Source organism: Scomber japonicus, chromosome 3, assembly GCF_027409825.1.
Source record: "Scomber japonicus isolate fScoJap1 chromosome 3, fScoJap1.pri, whole genome shotgun sequence".
Taxonomy (NCBI): domain Eukaryota; kingdom Metazoa; phylum Chordata; class Actinopteri; order Scombriformes; family Scombridae; genus Scomber; species Scomber japonicus.
The window spans coordinates 14,757,915-14,777,008 of NC_070580.1; the positions used below are offsets into that span (position 1 = coordinate 14,757,915).

The window sequence follows — 19,094 nt, forward strand, 5'->3', positions numbered from 1 at the left end:
ATAAGTGGAACACATCAGGCCTGGAGGAAAATTACCGGCACAAATATTACGTCACGACTTTTTATTTTACCGTAAATGATGTTATTTGACTTTGCCTTGATGTCTGACTAACAATTAAAAATGTTAATGCACCAAATCTAACACCAACTCCAACATGTAGTGTCTCTGTAGCTATAGTGTGCAAGTTCTTATGTCGAAAAATTCTCTGAAAAGCTCTGTTTTGTTAATAATTGTGTGTTCGCCTGCTGAAGTCAGGGTGTTTACGGTAATTTCCGGAAATGCCGTATGATTCGCAGCTGATATAAGGACGTGGTCCGTTCCGGTGAAAAGTGGAATTTGCAGCCTCAAGATAGACGGTTTTTAGAGTAGAATATATTCTATGTTTTAACCAACATATGTACATATTTTAGAAGTAGGGTGGTCCATGTAAGTATGTGTGTGTGTTTTCCTCCTGAAAGCTCCGCACTGTGACGCCTGCAGCTGCTGCTTGGCTCGACACAATGCAGGCCTAGCTTAGCATCTAACGCTAACTAGCGGAGGCTAATCGGATAACGCTGCAGTGGGATTTAAACCTCGGACGAAGCTGTTTTTTCGACGGTGTAATAACATCCAATCCGGTATGTTACAACCATTTCCATTTTTACGTTGCTTTTCATGTAACCAGCGACATGTAACTGAACTTTGTGTGTTAACTGCGACGCTTTTAACGCCATTTTTTCAGAAAGTTAACGCGTTAGCTTGATAGCATCTAGCGAGTTGAGTAACCTTACCTTGTTGATTTGATCATTAAACATCAGTGTGTCATTGCCGTCTAGCTACGTTTCTACAGTCAGTTGAGTGTCAACCAAACAATCCATGTTATTTCCTGGCAATGGTTTGCTTATATTTCATGCTAGTTGGGGTTACAGCTGTGGTCCATCACGGTAAGCCTGTCAGGTCCCATCTCTGAGGTGCACAGCTCAGCCAATTTATTTTATTCCAGTCTAAACGTACATGTACTGTATTTCCATATCGTAGTTAACTAGAGCTCAGATAGATTCTTCAGGAAAAGGCCTAAATATATGTCAAATCATCACTGTCCAAGAACACTGCTTTGCTGTCCTAGCAGTGACTTAAATTCATAGTTCAGGTATAGCTAGGGCTGGGTATCGTTTAAATCGTTTTACGAATTACGGTAGCAGTACCAGTCCAAGTACTCTTAAAGCGAAAACCATACCAATTCAGTATTTAATTTGATAACCATTATGTTAATAGTAGCATTAATTGCATAAAATGCCACCACTCCTCCACATCTAAATGATTTGGGGGGGGGGTTGTTTTTTTTTACACAAATGTATGTTGAAGTCTTAAAATAATACATATTTATGAAATACAAAATGCTCAAAATTAGCATGTAAGTCACAGCATACATCACACATGCGTATAAATCCAGTTATTTGTGTATGCGCATAGACTTACACTCTGGAAAATAAGTCATGAAAGTGCAATGAATGTGAGCTTACATGCTACTTAGGAGGCAAAATGTCCGAAATGCTCCAAACTTTTGAGCTTGTGTTGATTAGCTGTGAGCAAGTCCGGACAAATAGTTATATTTGGTATCGTTTGACGGGAGACGTTTTGATACTACTTGATATTGATGTATTACAGTGATCCCAGATGTATTACAGTGATCCCTTAAAGATATTCAGTAGCGATACCCAGCCCTAGGTATGACACAGATGGGAAATTTGTTTATAGGGTTTGTTTTGGTTTTCAATATTTATTTTGCATTGTAACAGTAATGTTTCAATTTTAGAAAGAAAATACAGCATTAAAACTGCCTGTAACACTTCACCACTCTCCCATTCCCACACTTCCAAGACCAAGAGGAAGTAACAAGATACATGAGTCAATCAAAATATACAGTGACTTTTTAGAAATAAGGAGAATGAAACCCTGACATTCTGATAAGAAGTACAAATGCTTAAGCTCATGAGAATCATTTGTCATTAAATCAATATTGCTGTCTGGAGCTAGTCCTTCAGTGATTGTGAAAAAAGAGAAAATACCTTTTACAGTCAGTACAATTTTTAAGTTTGCTTGACACTATTGCATTGAATATTAATCCAGATATTCTCGCGTTTTGGGAGTGTTCACACAGCGCTTCCTAGCATAGCCTTGCTCCTCTCCTTAACATTTCCAGTGTCTATATGTTTTTTTGTTGTTTATTGGATTGTGCACTCTGCTTATTATGTACACATGGCTAAAAGGTTACAACTAATATTTTCATTATTGAGTTTTGGGCTGGTTATTTTTTCCATTAATAGTTTAGCCAATTACATTTCAAGAAATGGTGAAAAAATGTCCATCCTCATGTTGCTTGTTTTGGCAACACATTGAATCAAAACTCAAATTTATTCCCTTAGATTTGACAATAAACTGGAGCAGGGAAAAGTTGGTATTTTTGCTTGGAAAAATACTGAAATGAATTGACATTTCAGTTCAAGTTTGTTGAAACAGTTTTTACAGAGGTGTTTGATTTTGCTTTCATTTGGGATGCTGTAGTTTATGTTACCATTGTATGTTGTTGCACTGACAGCTGTTGCCAATATTTAGTTTTTCTCCACTGTTATTGGTGGGCAGGATTGTTATATTAGCTGAAGCTAAAACAGTCCAGATTAACCTAAGAATAATAATAACCTGGACACTGAGTGTATATGGTGCTACATTAGCATTGATAGTTGGGTTTACCTATAGCTTTTAAGGTTGTTTTTTTTAATGTGGTTTAGTTTTCATTTCATATATCTAATTTTGAACAATCTCTTTTCAGCTATGACCTCTCAGCTGCAGGTCTTCTCTCCTCCCTCCATCTCCTCCAGTGCCTTTTGCCGTGTTAAGAAGCTGAAGGTGGAGAGCAATGTTTGGGACGTATCTACCACTGAAGCTTACAGCTCCATAGCTGGCCAGCCTGCATACACCTTCACCCCAGCCATGGCCGTGCCACCCTTTGCGCCATCCCTGGTATTCCCCCCTGCAGCGCCTGGCTCTAGGGGTCAAGTAGTGGTACGGGCAGCTGATAGCACTGGCAGTCTCCCCCGTGGTTCCAGTCGGCGTGTCTCTGAGCAGGCGACGTCCTCCTCTTATACTCATGCCGAGACGTCCTCTGAAACAAGGGGGCACAGACATGGGCAGAAAAGGAAGATGGAGGAGGCTAATGAAGGCAGTGGGAGTGGCTGTGGCAGTGTACAAATTTTGGAGGAGCTCTCAGCTCCAGCAGCAACTTACTCCACCCGCACAGGAGGTGGTGGAGGAGGTGGTACGGGGCAGTCCATACCTCACTCAGCTCCAACCACCAAGAGTAGCAGCTCCAATGGTGAAGGGGACTATCAGCTAGTGCAGCACGAAATCCTCTGCTCCGTGTCCTGCAGCTACGAAGTGCTGGAGTTCTTAGGAAGGGGCACCTTCGGACAAGTGGCCAAGTGCTGGAAGAGGGGCACCAATGAGATTGTGGCCATCAAGATTCTGAAAAACCATCCTTCATATGCTCGTCAGGGTCAAATTGAGGTAACTAGACAGTGTTGTCAGGCAGCACTGATACCGTGTGTGTGTGTGTGTGTGTGTGTGTGTGTGTGTGTGTGTCAGAGGCATCAGTACAAGAGAAAAGCAGTGTTTTAACAGTCTATGATTAAGATGGAGTATAGGATTCTGCAAAATGTGTTAATTTACATATTTTGTTGTGTGTAGTTAACATTTTATCACATAATAAAATATCTAGGCAAAACTGCACAGTTATGCTTCAAAAAGTTGTCTCACATGGAAGCTTTTGAGTGCTTTTTAAAATTGTAAGAGCTGTGAAGTGAATAACTGGGGATCTTTCACAAGAGTGTGAGAGTCTGTGTGTGTGTGTACAGCTGTTCAAATAATTTGACATTGGATATGTTGCTGTAGTTAAATTGAGTACAATGGCAGGAAGAATGTGGTCTAATTTGACTGGTCTAATGTATTGGGCAGTTGTAAGTTGTTAAAGCTACTCCTTGCTTGTGTGACGACCTGCAATTGCACAAAAGTGGCCCCTCAGTGGAACAAAGGCAACTTGATTGAATATTAAAAATATAGTTGTTGTCATTCATTGTGAAAATGTGCATCTAACACAAGTTCCATGTTATTGAATACTAGCATTCAGTTGTTGGCTTTCTCTTTAGGCAGGGTTAAAAAGGGACCCTCAAACTAGCCAAAGCTTAATTCAGATATCATTCAGTTAGATTTTATTTCGTCTATTAATTGAAAAAGTAGTGTTACATGAAATTGCTCAAACATCAAATGGTTAGTATATATGCCAGATTTATCTTTGCTGACTTGAGATTTATTTTTTACTGAGTTAAATGTCTTACATGGATTTTTGTTGAGCACCACAGTTCTAGCACTACTCGGCTCAACTCAACTCGGTTTTTCTTGCTTCTCCATTATCGGGCTTTTCCATTATACCGTTCTAGCACTACTTGGCTCGACTCGACCCTACTCGTTTTTTTTTTTTTTTTTTTTTTTGCCTTTCCATTGGGATAGTACCTGGTACCTGGTACATTTTTAGTACCTGCTCTGGCGAGGTTCCAAGTGAGCCAAGCAAATACTAAATGCGATGTCAACAGACTGCCGGCCACTGATTGGTCAGTGAGTCGTCACTGGAAGAGTCATGAGCCGTCCAACACAAGAATCAAACCCACCATTTTTAAATACTGGCAACATAAAGTTACAGCGAGTTTCACGTGAGTTAACATGACTCCTACTCGCAAAACTACACCGTGGTCCTTCGAGGTGCAGACGTTCCTGTTTCACGGCAGTTTTGCGCAGCCATGCATATTTCGACCCCGCCCACGTTGAGGAGGTACTATGAAGTAATGGAAAACGACGTACCTGGTGTCGAGCCGAGTAGTGCTAGAACTGTATAATGGAAAAGCACTGGCACACTCAGAGGAACACCCCATAAAGTATCCACAGTCTCTAATGTGAAGTGTATTGTACCTAAAGCAAGTTTATTAACACTATCCCTCTGTGCCACAGGCTCGTTTTGTGTTGTAACTGATTAATTACACATGTAAACCCATTTTTCTCAACTGTGCAGTTTAGATTTGCAGATGCCATGACTGAAAGCACTCGGCCCCAGACATTATAAACCTTATTCAGATATGAATGTGATATCCTCTGTAACTTTTTAAACATGTGTGGCCTACTACAGTTTGGATTGAAATGTGAAGGTGTAAAATGTTTTCCTGTAGCAGCATTTATCGACAAGTAATGTGAAATTGTTTGTTCCTCTTTTTGTAGGTGGGCATCCTCAACCGGCTGAGTGCAGAGAATGCGGATGAGTACAATTTTGTGCGTTCCTATGAATGCTTCCAACATAAGGGTCACACCTGCTTGGTCTTTGAGATGCTTGAGCAGAACCTGTATGACTTTCTCAAGCACAGCAAGTTTAGCCCGCTCCCTCTACGGCACATCAGACCCATCCTGCAGCAGGTTAGCAAATGTTTTCATTTATTCATAAAACATTGTGTGTTTGATTTGTATGCCTCTGCATTGGTGATAACAACAGCCAGAGGCATTATGTTTTCAGGTTGTCCATCTATCCCATTTTCATGTATGCAATATCTTAGATTTATTACTTACAGGAATTTCTTCAAATTTGGCTCAAACATCCACTTGGACTTAATAATGAACTGATGTGATTTTGGTGGTTAAAGGTCAAGGTCACTGTGACCTCACAACATGTATCTGGCCATTATTCAACGCCATAACTCAGGAACAGAAGAGGACATCTTGATGATATTGATGGGACTAATCTTGGGTGTCCACCTTTTTTTAAAACTGTGGTGATTTTACAGATCTTCTGTGCTGCTGAGTCAAAGATCCACATTATAGAATTTCTAGCTTCTTTGTGGCAACATCCACATTTGATGCATCGTCTACAGTCTTGGCTACAACTTTGTTATATCAGAATCAGCTTTGTTGGCCAAGCATATGAACACATACAAGGAAAATACACTTAAAACTACTCAAAATTCTTTCAAAGTCTTAACTACAAATATTATGAGTCTGGACAGACATAGATGTAAACTACAACCTGACTGGTTGGTGAAGGCATGCAACCACAAGGCAGTATTTTAGTTGACTACTCTTGACAGCGGTTACCATGTAAAAAGCTATTTTATCATTACTTGTATTTTGTTATTGCTCATATAACACTTAATGCGAGAACTTTGCTGTTTCTGTTTTTATTATTGCAGCTAGATGATTATTTGTCTCTCCTTATCTTTAGGTGGCCACAGCACTGATGAAGCTGAAGAGCCTGGGACTGATTCATGCAGACCTGAAGCCTGAAAACATCATGCTGGTGGACCCTCTCCGACAGCCCTATAGAGTGAAGGTCATTGACTTCGGTTCAGCAAGTCACGTTTCTAAGGCTGTTTGCTCTACCTACTTGCAGTCCCGTTACTACAGGTAACCGATAAACAGAGGTGGAAAGTAACGAATTACCTTTACTCGCGTTAGAAAAGTTATTGCTCTTGTGACCTTGACCCGTATTGATTGATAGATTTGCAGTATGACAGGATCAGACCTTTAGAGGGGCTCAGCTCCTAATGAGAATTTGACATTCAATGCCTTGCAATTGTTTAAAAAAAACAAAACAATAATAATGCAATGTTTCCCACACAATTTTTAGAGACTATGGAGGGTTTATCATTTATTTTTGGGGGTGCTGAGATCAAATGTATACCTTTTTTTTACCTTTTTAATTAAAACAACTAGTTAGAGATTTATGACCAAAGTAGTGGTACTTTTACTTGAATAGAATGTTTCAGTACTCTTTCCACCTCTGCCGATAAATCAGTGTATATTAACAAAACTCTGTAGCACAGTTCTGTCTCCTTGGTACTAATCCTTTAACCTTCTCTTTTACTGTCCAGGGCTCCTGAGATCATTTTGGGTCTCCCGTTCTGTGAGGCCATTGACATGTGGTCTTTAGGCTGTGTGATTGCTGAGCTGTTTCTGGGTTGGCCTCTCTACCCTGGAGCCTCTGAGTACGACCAGGTCAGTACCACCAGTGTTTCCCAGGCCTTATCTAGGAGTGAGAAAAATGTGAAGTAATTTTCGCTCAAAGGTCCAACCTCTGAGACAGAACACAGACTGCAAGGTGCTGAACTTTAGTTGGTAGCATGTCATGAAGATACTGTATATGCTCTGTGGAAACTTTAATAACTAATGACAAATGACAAATGACAAATTTTAAGGGTGCTGACAATCTGTATATTTAGTCATATCCATGACACTTGTGGTGTTTTGTCTCACTGTAATAATTAAACTTTATTTCTCTTTCTTTTTTTCTGTGTTCAGATCCGTTACATTTCTCAGACTCAAGGCTTGCCAGCGGAGTACCTACTGAGTGCTGGCACCAAGACTAACCGCTTCTTCAACCGAGGCCCTGACTCTAGCTATCCACTCTGGAGGCTCAAGGTTAATAATAACACCTATCAGTCATGCAGACTATCATCTTATGTGGGCTGTGAAGAATTATTATTGGGGATAAATAAGGATGTTTTTTGGCAAAATATAAATAGGAATGTGCATTTTTCAGACCCCATCAGAGCATGAAATGGAGATGGGCATCAAATCCAAAGAGGCCAGGAAATACATCTTCAACTGTTTGGATGACATGATGCAGGTAAATGGCAATTTTTAAAAAATATCATCTTTATAAGGGCAGTTTCCTTTTTTTCATACAGCACTACACACATAGACCAGGAAATCTCATTACCTGTGGTTGTTTGACCCATTTTGCTTTTTCCTTGGTTTATTCCAGGTTAACCTTTCTTCTCACTTGGAGGGGACAGACATGTTGGCTGAGAAAGCTGACAGACGAGAGTTTATAGATCTCTTGAAGAGGATGCTCCGTCTGGATGCTGACAAAAGGATCACACCCACTAAAACTCTGGGTCATCCCTTTGTCACAATGAGCCACCTCATGGATTATCCCCACAGCTCCCAGTAAGTGTGTCTGATAACACCTCCTTCTTGGAAATGGTGCACATGTTTAGTTTAGGTGAGCCTTGGTTGAAATGTAATCGCTGAAATGCCGTTTCTCTCCAGTGTGAAGTCGTGCTTCCAGAACATGGAGATCTGCAAACGCCGGAGCGCCTATGACAGTGGCAAAACCCTGTACTCCACCAATGCAGTCCCAAGCGCTGCAGCAGGCAACCTTACCGTTACCTTCAGTAGCCAACTCAACCAGCATAACCAGGTATGTCCTGCATCTTCACGGCTTTATGTATGTTTAGAGATCTGTACTCCTGCTGGTGTTTAATCAAAGGTGGATTTGGTTTGTTTCCCTTCTAACAGGTGCCTTCAGCAGGGGGAGCGGTGCCTTTGCTAAACTACCAGCCAGCTCTGTACCAACAGGCGACAATCAACATTCCCGGGTTGGCTCAACAGAGTGTCCCGATTCCAACACGTCCTGCTGGGCTATGTAGCCAGACAGAACCCTTCCAGCAGACTCTGATCGTCTGCCCACCCTCCACTATTCAAGGTAAAGGATAAAGTTGCTTTCAGATGTCAGAACTGGATGCAGTGTTTATATGCCACAGTATTCCACTTTTTTTCTGTAACCAGGTATACTTAAAGACCTGATTATTAAAGGATACTTGTTGTGCATTCAACCTTCTCTGAGATGTGTTGTGCGAAAATGTTTTCCAGGGCTACAGCCATCCAGTAAGAGTTCCAGTTTCCCTGTAAGGATGGAGAACTCTGTACCCATAGTACCTCAGAACCAGTCTGCACAGTCGTTGCAGATCCAGCCAAGTATGCTCACACAGGTAAGACCTTGCAAAGTGTGTGAATGTATTGTCATATACATTTTAAAATTAAATTGGTACTGGTGTTTACTATGGATGTAATGGCACATGTATTCATCATGAACCATGTGATACAGGATTTTCAGTTTGGTATGTTACTTTCCTCAGTTCAGTATGACCCAAACAATTACTGTTAAAATGGTTCAATAATTCACTTCACTCGTGTGGAACAATAATTCTAGAACACGAATTCCATCAGAAACACTTTGGCAGCATGCTACTCAGCTGCAGCATACTCATGGATGTATGCAAGCTGGCTTAGCCTAGGTGGCCTGGTAACCTTGTAGTGTCGCTACTGTCAGAATGACAAACGAGAGATTCATAACACTGACTGAGTGACAGAGTTCAACACTATTATTAAACTATCTCTGTAACAATAGGGCATCTCCTTCTCCCCTCTCTATGATGGTTGGCTTTTCCGCCATTGAGCGAAGCCGTTCAGAACAACTATTAACACATTTGATTCCTGACGTGGTCAGACAGCACATTGTAAGAACCAGAGGAAAATGTAGTGAAGCATCCTTGTATAAGCAGCATGTTACTGTTGTAGCTGCTGGAGGTGAAGCCAGTTTCAGCTGCTTTATATACAGTCGGACCGTAAATCAGCATTAAACAGCTGTCAGCAGGTGTCCTGATGCCTTGCAACAAACAAATAGGTTGGGTTTTTTTCACTGCAGCACAACTCGGCTGTTTCAGTAATAGTTTTGGCCAATTAGCTATTGTTTGACGTTCACATGTTTCAAAATAACAGACCAAAATGTTATTTTCTACCTTTCTTTTTTTTCTAATGTACCATAATCGTACTGAACTGTGACCCCAAAACTGAGGCACATAACAAACTATGAATTTTGTGTACCTTTACATCCTTAGTATTTACAAATGTTCCTTTTGAAATACATGCCTTTTTATTGCCATTCATGTTTTTGGTTACCCTGTCTCTGGCATTACAGCTGTGGCATGTTTACCTTGGCAGCAAAATAATGCGTCATCATATGTAAGATGGTTTTAACCAGTTGCAGAGTTTACATGAGGACATTTCTCCTTTTTTTTGTTTCAACAACAGCTGAAGCTAAAAGTTGCGGGAATCTTATGTTGTCCAAAGTGAATATCACATAGGCTGCGTTCACACTGCAGGCAAATCTGATTCAAATGATGTCATATAATTGCGACCGCGAAAACAAACCCTCCAGCTTCGCTTGAACCGAGCCATCTCCCCAAAGATTAAGAATATGGTTTGGTCCTCTGTCCATGGACTGATGTTTTCGACGTCCTCCGTTGCCTCCAGTGATATCAGCTAGCAACAACAACTCGAATAAGCGCGGTTCCAATCTAGATTGGCTAAAAATCGGATTTTGGCTTGCAGTGTGAACGCAGCCTTAAAGTCCTGTTTAGCTCATGCTGACACAAAAAATTCCAGAACATTTCTACCAGATTCAGACTGAAACAGTGACATATGTGAAACGCATATCGGTGATCAATCTGAATGGGTCAATGCTTGTCATCCAACTCTCCTCTCAACCAGCGTTTAACAGGGGTTGAATGCTGCCAGACTTTGAACCGCTGTTTCTATCTGGGATGGAAATGCATGGAATGATGCAGGCATTTAAATATCATTTAACTAACTCCCTGAAAAGAGAGTACAGAAATAATGAGCGATGGATCGGGAAAGAGAGACAGACAAAGTACATGTACACACCTGTGAGTGTAAAAAAGTGTGTGCTACAGAAACTCAACCATTATTTATTCATTTATTTATTTCAGTAAATATAAATTCAGTGCAATTCTCCGTTTTTAATGACTGACAGGAAGCCGTGACAATCAGAGTCACTGCTGTGTCATCTGAATGGGTCCAACATGGAGCAAACATGCATTGTCCATATCCAATGAAAGGGTTAAGAGAAGTTGAGTTGTGATGGGGATGTGTAACATTGGGTTAACTGATTTACAGCATTGTAGACTTGTGTGTATTTGGCTCAGAGACATACTAACCCTTCTGTGAGTATTGATGTGACTTCTCTTGCTGCCAGCAGAGATGGCAAAAGATTTGTCAGGATACAGTGACATTTGTTCTTTAATAAAAGTTATTTAAATGCATTTAAACCAGTTCAGAAAACACAGATTTGGCTTTGTTTAAATAGTTTATGCGGTTTTGTGTTTGTTTCTGTTGATTGCATTGGATTTGCTTCCAGAACTGATCAGACCACCACTCTGGGGTGAGGCCTATCTTATTCCCAGTCTCTTATCTGAGATTGAAGCCAGATGTGCAGTACTGGACACTCAAAAATCTGGCTCAAAATGTAGTTCATTTCAGTATGCTAAAATCAGGAATAATTGCTGCACATTGCAGAGGTCAGGTGTCCAGATGGCCAGCTGGTTTTATCCACTCTGTTCCTTCATCAAAATCCGATAACAGCCTTGAAGGACATCACTTTTCATCGTGCCCTAATAATGCCCTCCCCTATCCTCCCTCCCTCCCTCCTCCAGGGTTCCTGCACACCCCTGATGGTGGCCACCCTGCACCCTCCCTCAGCAGGCATTGCCCCCCAGTATTCTCTGCCCCTCGGGCTGGGCACCGGGGTGGGTCGGCCCACCCTCCTGGAGCACACAGCCACAGTGCTGGTAAAGCAACGCTGACCAAAGAAAGAAATGCGCACACCCTCTACCACTAACAATGCCATCTCTCTCTCCTGCCCCACTCTCCCTTTTCTTTTCATTTGTTTGCAATTTTTCCTCTCTGTCTGCACCAACATGGCGTATTGGGCTATTCTTTATTTTATGCATCATATTTCTATATTTTCCCTCTTCACATGCAGACCTGTCATGGATGTCAGGATCATAGTTGGTCGATGCTTATTTGTGGGAATCATTGAATCATTGAAAACTTCTTGATTAACAGTTTCTTTGGTCTGGCATCACCATTTATCCCTCCTGGTATTCATTTAAGAAAACATACAAGCTCTCTCCACTCCAAAGGACACCCCCTCCCCACACCATTCACTCACTCCTCCATTCTCTCCCCCACAGTCTTTCCCCATAGGTGTGCTGAGGGCATGGAGCGCATGTGTTGCTGAATTGGTCTGCGCTTTGCTTGCAGCTTCTCTTGTCCTGTATTTCCTTGGTTTCAGCAAAGGATGTTGCAGCTACAAAGCACACTAAAATTCCTATTCAACAGCCTGACTCTCTGACACAATTCTATTCCAGCCCCACATCATGTGGCATGCCTTTTCCCAAGACAGCTTCACAGCAGACAGTTTGGCATCAGTGAACTTAACTAACTCTTCTTCAGTGTTTCTTCTTTAACAGGCACCATGGTTTTGTGTATACTTGTCTTTTATACCTGATCTGACTGTTTTACAGTGCTTCATTGTTTGTGCTTTGCATGATATCATTTTGTGGATTTGTTGCAGGGCAATGCTATAATAAGGGAATGGCTTGGGAAAGGTTGCTCGCTTTTCTAGTTTTGTGCTTTTGCCTGTAGCAGAGATTGGCCATTGGTGTGTCTCTGTCTTCGGTCTTTAAATTATTTCTCAGCATGGCTCAGTTTGTCTGGCCCATTCCAGCAATCCAGAAATTTGTATCAATTCATAAATATTATGATCCCTGATATTAAGTGTACTGAGGTGTGAGTGTCTGTTATTTTTCTCAGCAGGCCTGGCCCACTGGAGCCCAACAGATCCTCATACCATCATCATGGCAGCAGGTCCCAGGTGTGGCTATCCACAGCTCTGCCCACCAGTCGACTGTTGCAGAGTCACCCCTGGATGCCCATCACTCGGATGCTGCTACGCAGCAGGGACACAGCTGGAGGTGCAACTAAAATATATTAACTGTCCTAATGAACACAAACGCACTCCGTGTAGAGTCTCACTATTTTATGTATGTTTTACAGTTTCTAACATTGTTCCCGAAAAATATGTTTATGCAGACGTATTAAATTGAAAGAAACATATATTTGGCTCATATGGCTTCTAATTGTTATGAACCCCATCAGGATACTCAGTTTTCCTTTGTTTGTTTCATGTTCTGATTTTAACTTTGGTGACCAACACTAACTTTGACATTTGACCCTAATAGGAGCACAACTCAAGCCAGGACTCAGCAGGAGAGGAAGAAGGTCAAAGCCAGGCGTGGAGAGAACAGAAACAGGTTGGTATATGATGGTAAAAACAATGACCAGATGTTGTTTGTGACTTATCACTGCAGGCATTAGGTCATAAACCAGTGGAAATATTTATCTGATGCATGAAGCAAAGTTCAAGGTGATCCAACCAATAATTGTTCAGACATTTCACTTGAAAATACAAATTTCAACCTGATGGTGGCACCAGAGCAAAAGTCAAAAGTGAACAATGTCAGTAGGATTCATCCTCTGAGCTCATGTAATGTCTGTAGCAGATTTAAATCCATCCAGTAGTTGTTTTGATATGATAGTCTGATTCTTTGAAATACATGTAGAGAATAATTGATTTATATTCAAAAGTAATAAAAATACAGGAATGACTTGGTGTTTTGTGCTGACAGTGCTAAATTGTCATTTTAAGTGGTAAAAGGTTTTTCCCTTTGTGTTTTTTTTCCTCATTATGAGTATTCCCTGTCTAGCTGATTTAAACTAAGTTTTCCAAGTGGCATGAGTTTTGTCTGTTATCACAGCTGAAATCGTATTGTCTTTGGAGGTACAACTCAAAATTTGCTCTGTTATCTGTTTAGGGGTATATCCACTTCAACATTGCTCAGCAGTAGTGGGGTGACGCCACCTAGCTCCAGCGCCACATTGTCCCAGCCAATTGTCATCTCAGACACACCTAGCCCAGCAGTCAGCATCATCACTATTCACAGTGACACTGACACAGAGGATGAGCACAAGTTCCATCCCGCCAGGTGAGAAATAGACGCTACTCTGCATTAAACACGTGTTGATTTTTTTTTTTTTTTCTTGCCTCCCTAACGAAGTGATTTTCTTGACTAGACCTGTAACATAACAACCATTTCTCTGTTCATAGTGTTGGATTGAGCCAGCGCACTAATGTCATCAGCTGTGTGACGGTGCACGATTCAGATTCCTCTACAGCCAGCCCTCTGACTCCTCTGCCCCGCACACTTAACCCATCTAGCACCATGTCATCACGCCAGGCCAAGTCTCTGGCAGTTGTGGCACCTTCAGTCAAAACCCAGGGCACAGAGAGAGCAGCAGTTTCTCGCAGCCGCCTGGAGACTGGTGAGAGCTCTTTTATTTGCTTAATGTTTTGTGTTATTAATAATGAATTTTATTTTGGGTTTGAATATCAACACCAAGTAATGCCTACTACTTTTGATCCCTAGTGAACTACATAAAGCCTAAGAGGTCATCTAACCGACAGCCCTGCAGTTCGGGGGAGAGCATGGAGCGTCACGGACTGATGCCGAGCCAGTCACACCCCTTAAACCTCAGCCAGGTGAGTCTTCTCTTCTGATGTGTGTTTTTATAAGGTTAGATGTGTCAGTCAGTTTCAGGCTGTTTGTAATAATACAATAATGCAATACCACATTAAAGACAAGACAACCACAGTGGATGGCAAGCAGGGACCACTCGCTGTGTTCATGTTTTTTATTTTTTCCATAAGGATAGTCTCTTCTAGTTTTACATTTTAATGCACGTGGAGGTCAGTGTCGTAATGTTCACGCCTGTATGAACACTCATCTTGGTTATGTTTAAACTCTCCGGGAGTACAATTTAAGGGTACGTTTAGCCAGACTCCATTCATAAATTCATGGTTTAAGATGACTCAGCTGTAAGTCATGTTGCTGTTTCCTGCTACAAATTGCCAAAACAAAGACTATTAGAGCTTAATTTTCACAAACACACTCACTGAGACATACGTACACATCTAAATCACAGACCACAGACAAATATCACACTGTTAAACCACCCTGAATCACTACAGGGTAAAATTCCTTCACCACAATGGCCTGATTCATTAATGTTTAATTCTCTTGTAAATTGATTCGTGTGTTGGCTTGTTGAAGTTTCATTTTCTGCTGACATTACACAGATGCCTCAGTTAGTAGCACATATTGGCTGTAACAGGGTGGGCAGTCAAGGAGTTGAAGTGAGCAACATTAGACAAGAAATTGAGTGAGGTTAAACATTTGTGTCCGAACTGCAGTTGTGTTGGTCAAAATACTCTCCCTTTTTTATTTAGAGAGGAACAGTCTCTGTGACGCTGTCTGATTTCCAGCCACATTATCTTACTTGTTGCATTTGTTGTTGCATTCTTCATCTTTGGTTACTAAGTATCAGACTGACACAAAAATGCTAATGCTACTTAAAGTCAAAAAAGCTCTCTGCTGGACAAATAATGTCATGACAGATGTGAGTTTGTAAAAGTAACTATAAAACCTGCCAAATACTGTCCCTCTCAATCTAGCAGTTTTTTTAAAAATAATAACTTTTCATTCTTGGAACACTTTATTTTAAAACAATTTGACTGTGATGTCATCACAAGTCAGGGTCATTTCACTTATAAAGGATCATAAAGCCAACAGTTTGCAGCCAGTTCTCTATGTGTAAAAGATTGTACAAGTGATTTTCTCCTTTTTTGTGTTTCAGGTTCAGCCAGTGGTTTCCTCGTCTCAGGAGCGTTCAGGAGCATCCCACAGTGACTCATCTTTGCGTCGCCTGCAGACGTTCCCTCCAGCCGTCTCCGCCACCCACTACAACTTCCCTGAGGTTTCTGCCCTGGCTTCAGCCTCAGCACCCGGCCCCAGCCTGTACACCTACCCAGCCTCCACCGCCCTCTCCACTGCTTCTCAGGCCATGGAGCAGCTTCTGGGCCGTGGTCACAGCAACCACGGACACTCCCCCTCCGCCTATGCAGCAACATACACCTCATCCTCCTCCAGGAGGGACTCGGCCAGTCGCAAGGACTCCGTCAGTAGTCTGCTGCACGGCCTCCCCGCAGCCTACCAGCATCAGTTCGCAGCTGGTTCACCCTACGTTAGTGTGACGCCCCGGGCTGAGGCTTACAGTGCCTACCAGCTAAGCCCGAGGCGCCTCACACAGTACCCCTACCTATAAGCAGTCACACACACTTTAAACAATGAAAAGAAAAAATCTACTTCCCCATATACTATCACAAAGGGACATTTAAACTGTAGAACAACTGTTGGTCACTTATTTGATCGCTGCTTTTGCCTACAAGGCAGCATTTCATTTCCTCATTTATCATTTATATGCTCTTTCAGACTGTTTTTAGTGTTTTTTGAAATGTTCATTGGTATTATTTGATATTGTATCAATTTATTTTCCCTTGAAAAATATTGTTTATAACCCATATTTTATCCCCATCTAAATCAGATGTACAATTAAGGCATTGTGGTAATGATGATATTTTACTGTTTTATCTTGAGGTTTTGTGTGAAGAGAGATTATTCTCCTGTCACAAGCTGCGACGACACTTTAGGCAAGCTTTCAGGCGCCTGACTCACAGAGCTAATTAAAGGCTCGCTCACAAAGTCATTTTGTTTTTTTGTTTTGTTTTTTTCCATGAACCTTGTTACAAAGTTTTCACACTAAAGTGAATCCCTGTGTTTTAGCTAACATAATAATGACTGTACATTACCCATGTTTGTTTACTCACAAATATGTCTTTCACTATGTTTAAATTATGTTTTGTCAGTGTGAGGTAGGACGAGGAAGGACCATGAAGATGTTGAATAAGGGTTTTGTTAAAGCTGAGAGGTGATGAAACTGTGATGGATCAATGTTAATTTAAGTGCACATGTGATAGTCTGTTTATGTAGTGAGTGTTTAGGCAAGATAAATCATGTCCTTATGCAATAGAACCTTTTTAAAACTGCATCAACTGAGTGCTGAATGTATTTATGAAGTACAGACGAGTGTGATCACCATCCTGACGACGAGTAAAAGAAAAGCTTTTGTTTTAAATGTAAGGGGGGGCGGAAATAGGGAAACAAGGTTTCCCTATTTTTTAAATAAGATAATTCAGCTTCACATGGGCAGAAAAAAATATTCTATCTGTGAATTCTGCATTAGACCGATATTGTGTAGGACCTGATACTTGTGAATCTGATTTATGGCCAGTTTTTACTGCTTGTCTGGAAGTAGTAACAATTTACCCACGTTCCAGTATCATGTGACAAATGGAAATAAGAGAATGCAAATGCGTTTGGTGCAAAGTCTATTTAGTGGTTATGTCTCTTACATTGAGTTAAAGGTGGTGCCGTCCACTAAACATACAGTGTACCCCCCCCCCCCCCCCCACACACACACACACACACACACAAAAGAAATGTTGGAAAATATGTTGAAATTCTTTTGTTTTTCACATTCTGATAACTACAGTGTGGATACAGCAGTCCCATTGTTGGTCTGGATTCATGTGGGGTATGAAGAGGCACTGTGTACCAGCAGTTTCCTCCCAGCATCTTTTAGATAAAGGAGGTAACTCTCGGGATGGTTACTGTGGGTTTGAAAGCTTTTTAGTAAATCCTTCCCTGTTGTGTTTGCATCCGTTTTGTGTTGTAATGTCTGAATATTTAACTGTATTTCATGTATCATCTTAACATAGTATATAGTTAAAGATGCTACTTGGTAGAACTAATTCAGGGAAAAGGTTTCAGCTCACATAATCCACTGTCACTGTTTTCAATAAAATAACCACAAATTCCAAGTTTCTTATTTCATTATTTCACAACCACAACACCACAATGAATCAACCTCATTCCTTTAAGGTTAGTATCGGCTGCTGTTGGGTAGTTGATTAAGGACAACAAGCCAGAGGAAGAAGACAAGTATTTTTCCATGGCATATAAAGTGAATGAGTAGCATATTTTCTTTTGGCACACATACCAAACACGTGCACAGCGTGGGAGGGTTATTCCTGTTTGGCTACAACGGTTCATATCTTTTTAAGAATAGAAACCTTGACCTCCAAAATCAAGCAAGTTCCATAACCAACGGCACCATAAGGTCAGTGGTATCTAAATATTAAAAAAAACAAACAACCGTATCAAAGAAAAGGGACAAAACTAAAATGTATCTGCTTTTTCAAATGGCATGTTATTGCCTACATCATATGGATATTGCATTATAACTGTACAGGTAAACAATACTATTAAAGTATTAAAGTATTAAAACCAGTTTGTAGTTCTGTACCAGTTTGTGCAGCTCAATGAGAGGTATGTGACGCATGACATGAAAACAAAGGAGCTATGAATACAGAAGGATCAGCAAGAAGACAATTAAATGTTAAAGTTGACAAGAGGGCAAGTCATGAACAAATATTTATTTTCCTACTGTAGTTAACAAGGCAAGTAATAAAACAGAAAATTCACACTTCCTCTTTGGAGCTAACTATAAATGATAAGAGCTTCTTGTTAGCTGGTCTCACAGCTGCTAAAAGAATGGTAGCCTGTTGCTGGAAACCACCACATGCACTGTTAGTGAGAGAATGGCTCTCCTCTTATCAAGATATCGCACAGCTGGAACTGTCTACAGCATGATTACACTGTGCCAAATCATCTAATATTACTTGTTGGTCCAAACAACTGGAGAAAATCAGTGTTGTTATAAATCAGGGGTGTCAAACTGATTTTAGTTCAAGGGCCACATATGGCCCAATTTGATCTCAAGTGGCCCAAACCAGTAAAACCATTGCATAATAACCTGTAAATAATACATCATATTATAACTTGGCTATAATAAACCATCTATTTAGGGAAATGAGTCCGATTTGAAAAATATTATAAAGCTGCTGATTGACGACATTTAGCACAATTTTCAATATATAAATGTTTTAAATATGACCACAGTTTTGATTGTTATTTTAGAGAACTGTACTCTGGTCAGGGTAGAATAAACCTCTGAAGCATTTTTCATGAAGTAGGCTCATCACAGTTTAATTTTCTCCTGAAACCTGGCATCATTCTTCACAAAGTTATCCAGTGGGCCAAATTAGAACCCTTAGCGGGCTGGTTCTGGCCCACAGGCCGTATGTTTGACATCCCTGTTATAAATCAAATAAATCTTTGACCAGCCGTTTTTTAGTAATTATTTTTTCTGATCTGATTTTTATGGGGTTTTTTTGTTTTGTCTTTGTTTTTTTCCCCTCTGAATATTATATATTCATATGCATATCATACATGTACATAGTATACAATATGTACAGTCTTTGGTCACTTCATATATATACATACATGTTATGTATTTGCTTA

General features: G+C 40.7%; 1 protein-coding gene across 3 annotated transcripts; it reads left to right on the plus strand.

Annotated features, from left to right (window-relative positions):
- Positions 1-331: 331 nt before the first annotated feature.
- hipk1b (homeodomain interacting protein kinase 1b) lies at positions 332-17,540 on the plus strand. 3 transcript variants are annotated; one of them, XM_053315861.1, is made up of 18 exons: positions 332-617; positions 2,810-3,543; positions 5,302-5,493; positions 6,293-6,474; positions 6,942-7,065; positions 7,369-7,488; positions 7,610-7,696; positions 7,835-8,019; positions 8,122-8,272; positions 8,371-8,557; positions 8,725-8,843; positions 11,367-11,501; positions 12,529-12,689; positions 12,957-13,028; positions 13,590-13,760; positions 13,883-14,097; positions 14,202-14,314; positions 15,469-17,540. In XM_053315861.1, exons 2-18 carry the CDS (start codon positions 2,812-2,814, stop codon positions 15,934-15,936), a joined length of 3,414 nt encoding a protein of 1,137 aa, XP_053171836.1. In that variant the 5' UTR covers positions 332-617; positions 2,810-2,811; the 3' UTR covers positions 15,937-17,540. The 3 variants fall into 3 exon arrangements, with proteins under 3 accessions (XP_053171836.1, XP_053171837.1, XP_053171838.1); XM_053315862.1 differs by lacking the exon at positions 11,367-11,501; XM_053315863.1 differs by lacking the exon at positions 11,367-11,501 and having other exon boundaries at positions 12,532-12,689.
- Positions 17,541-19,094: the final 1,554 nt, after the last annotated feature.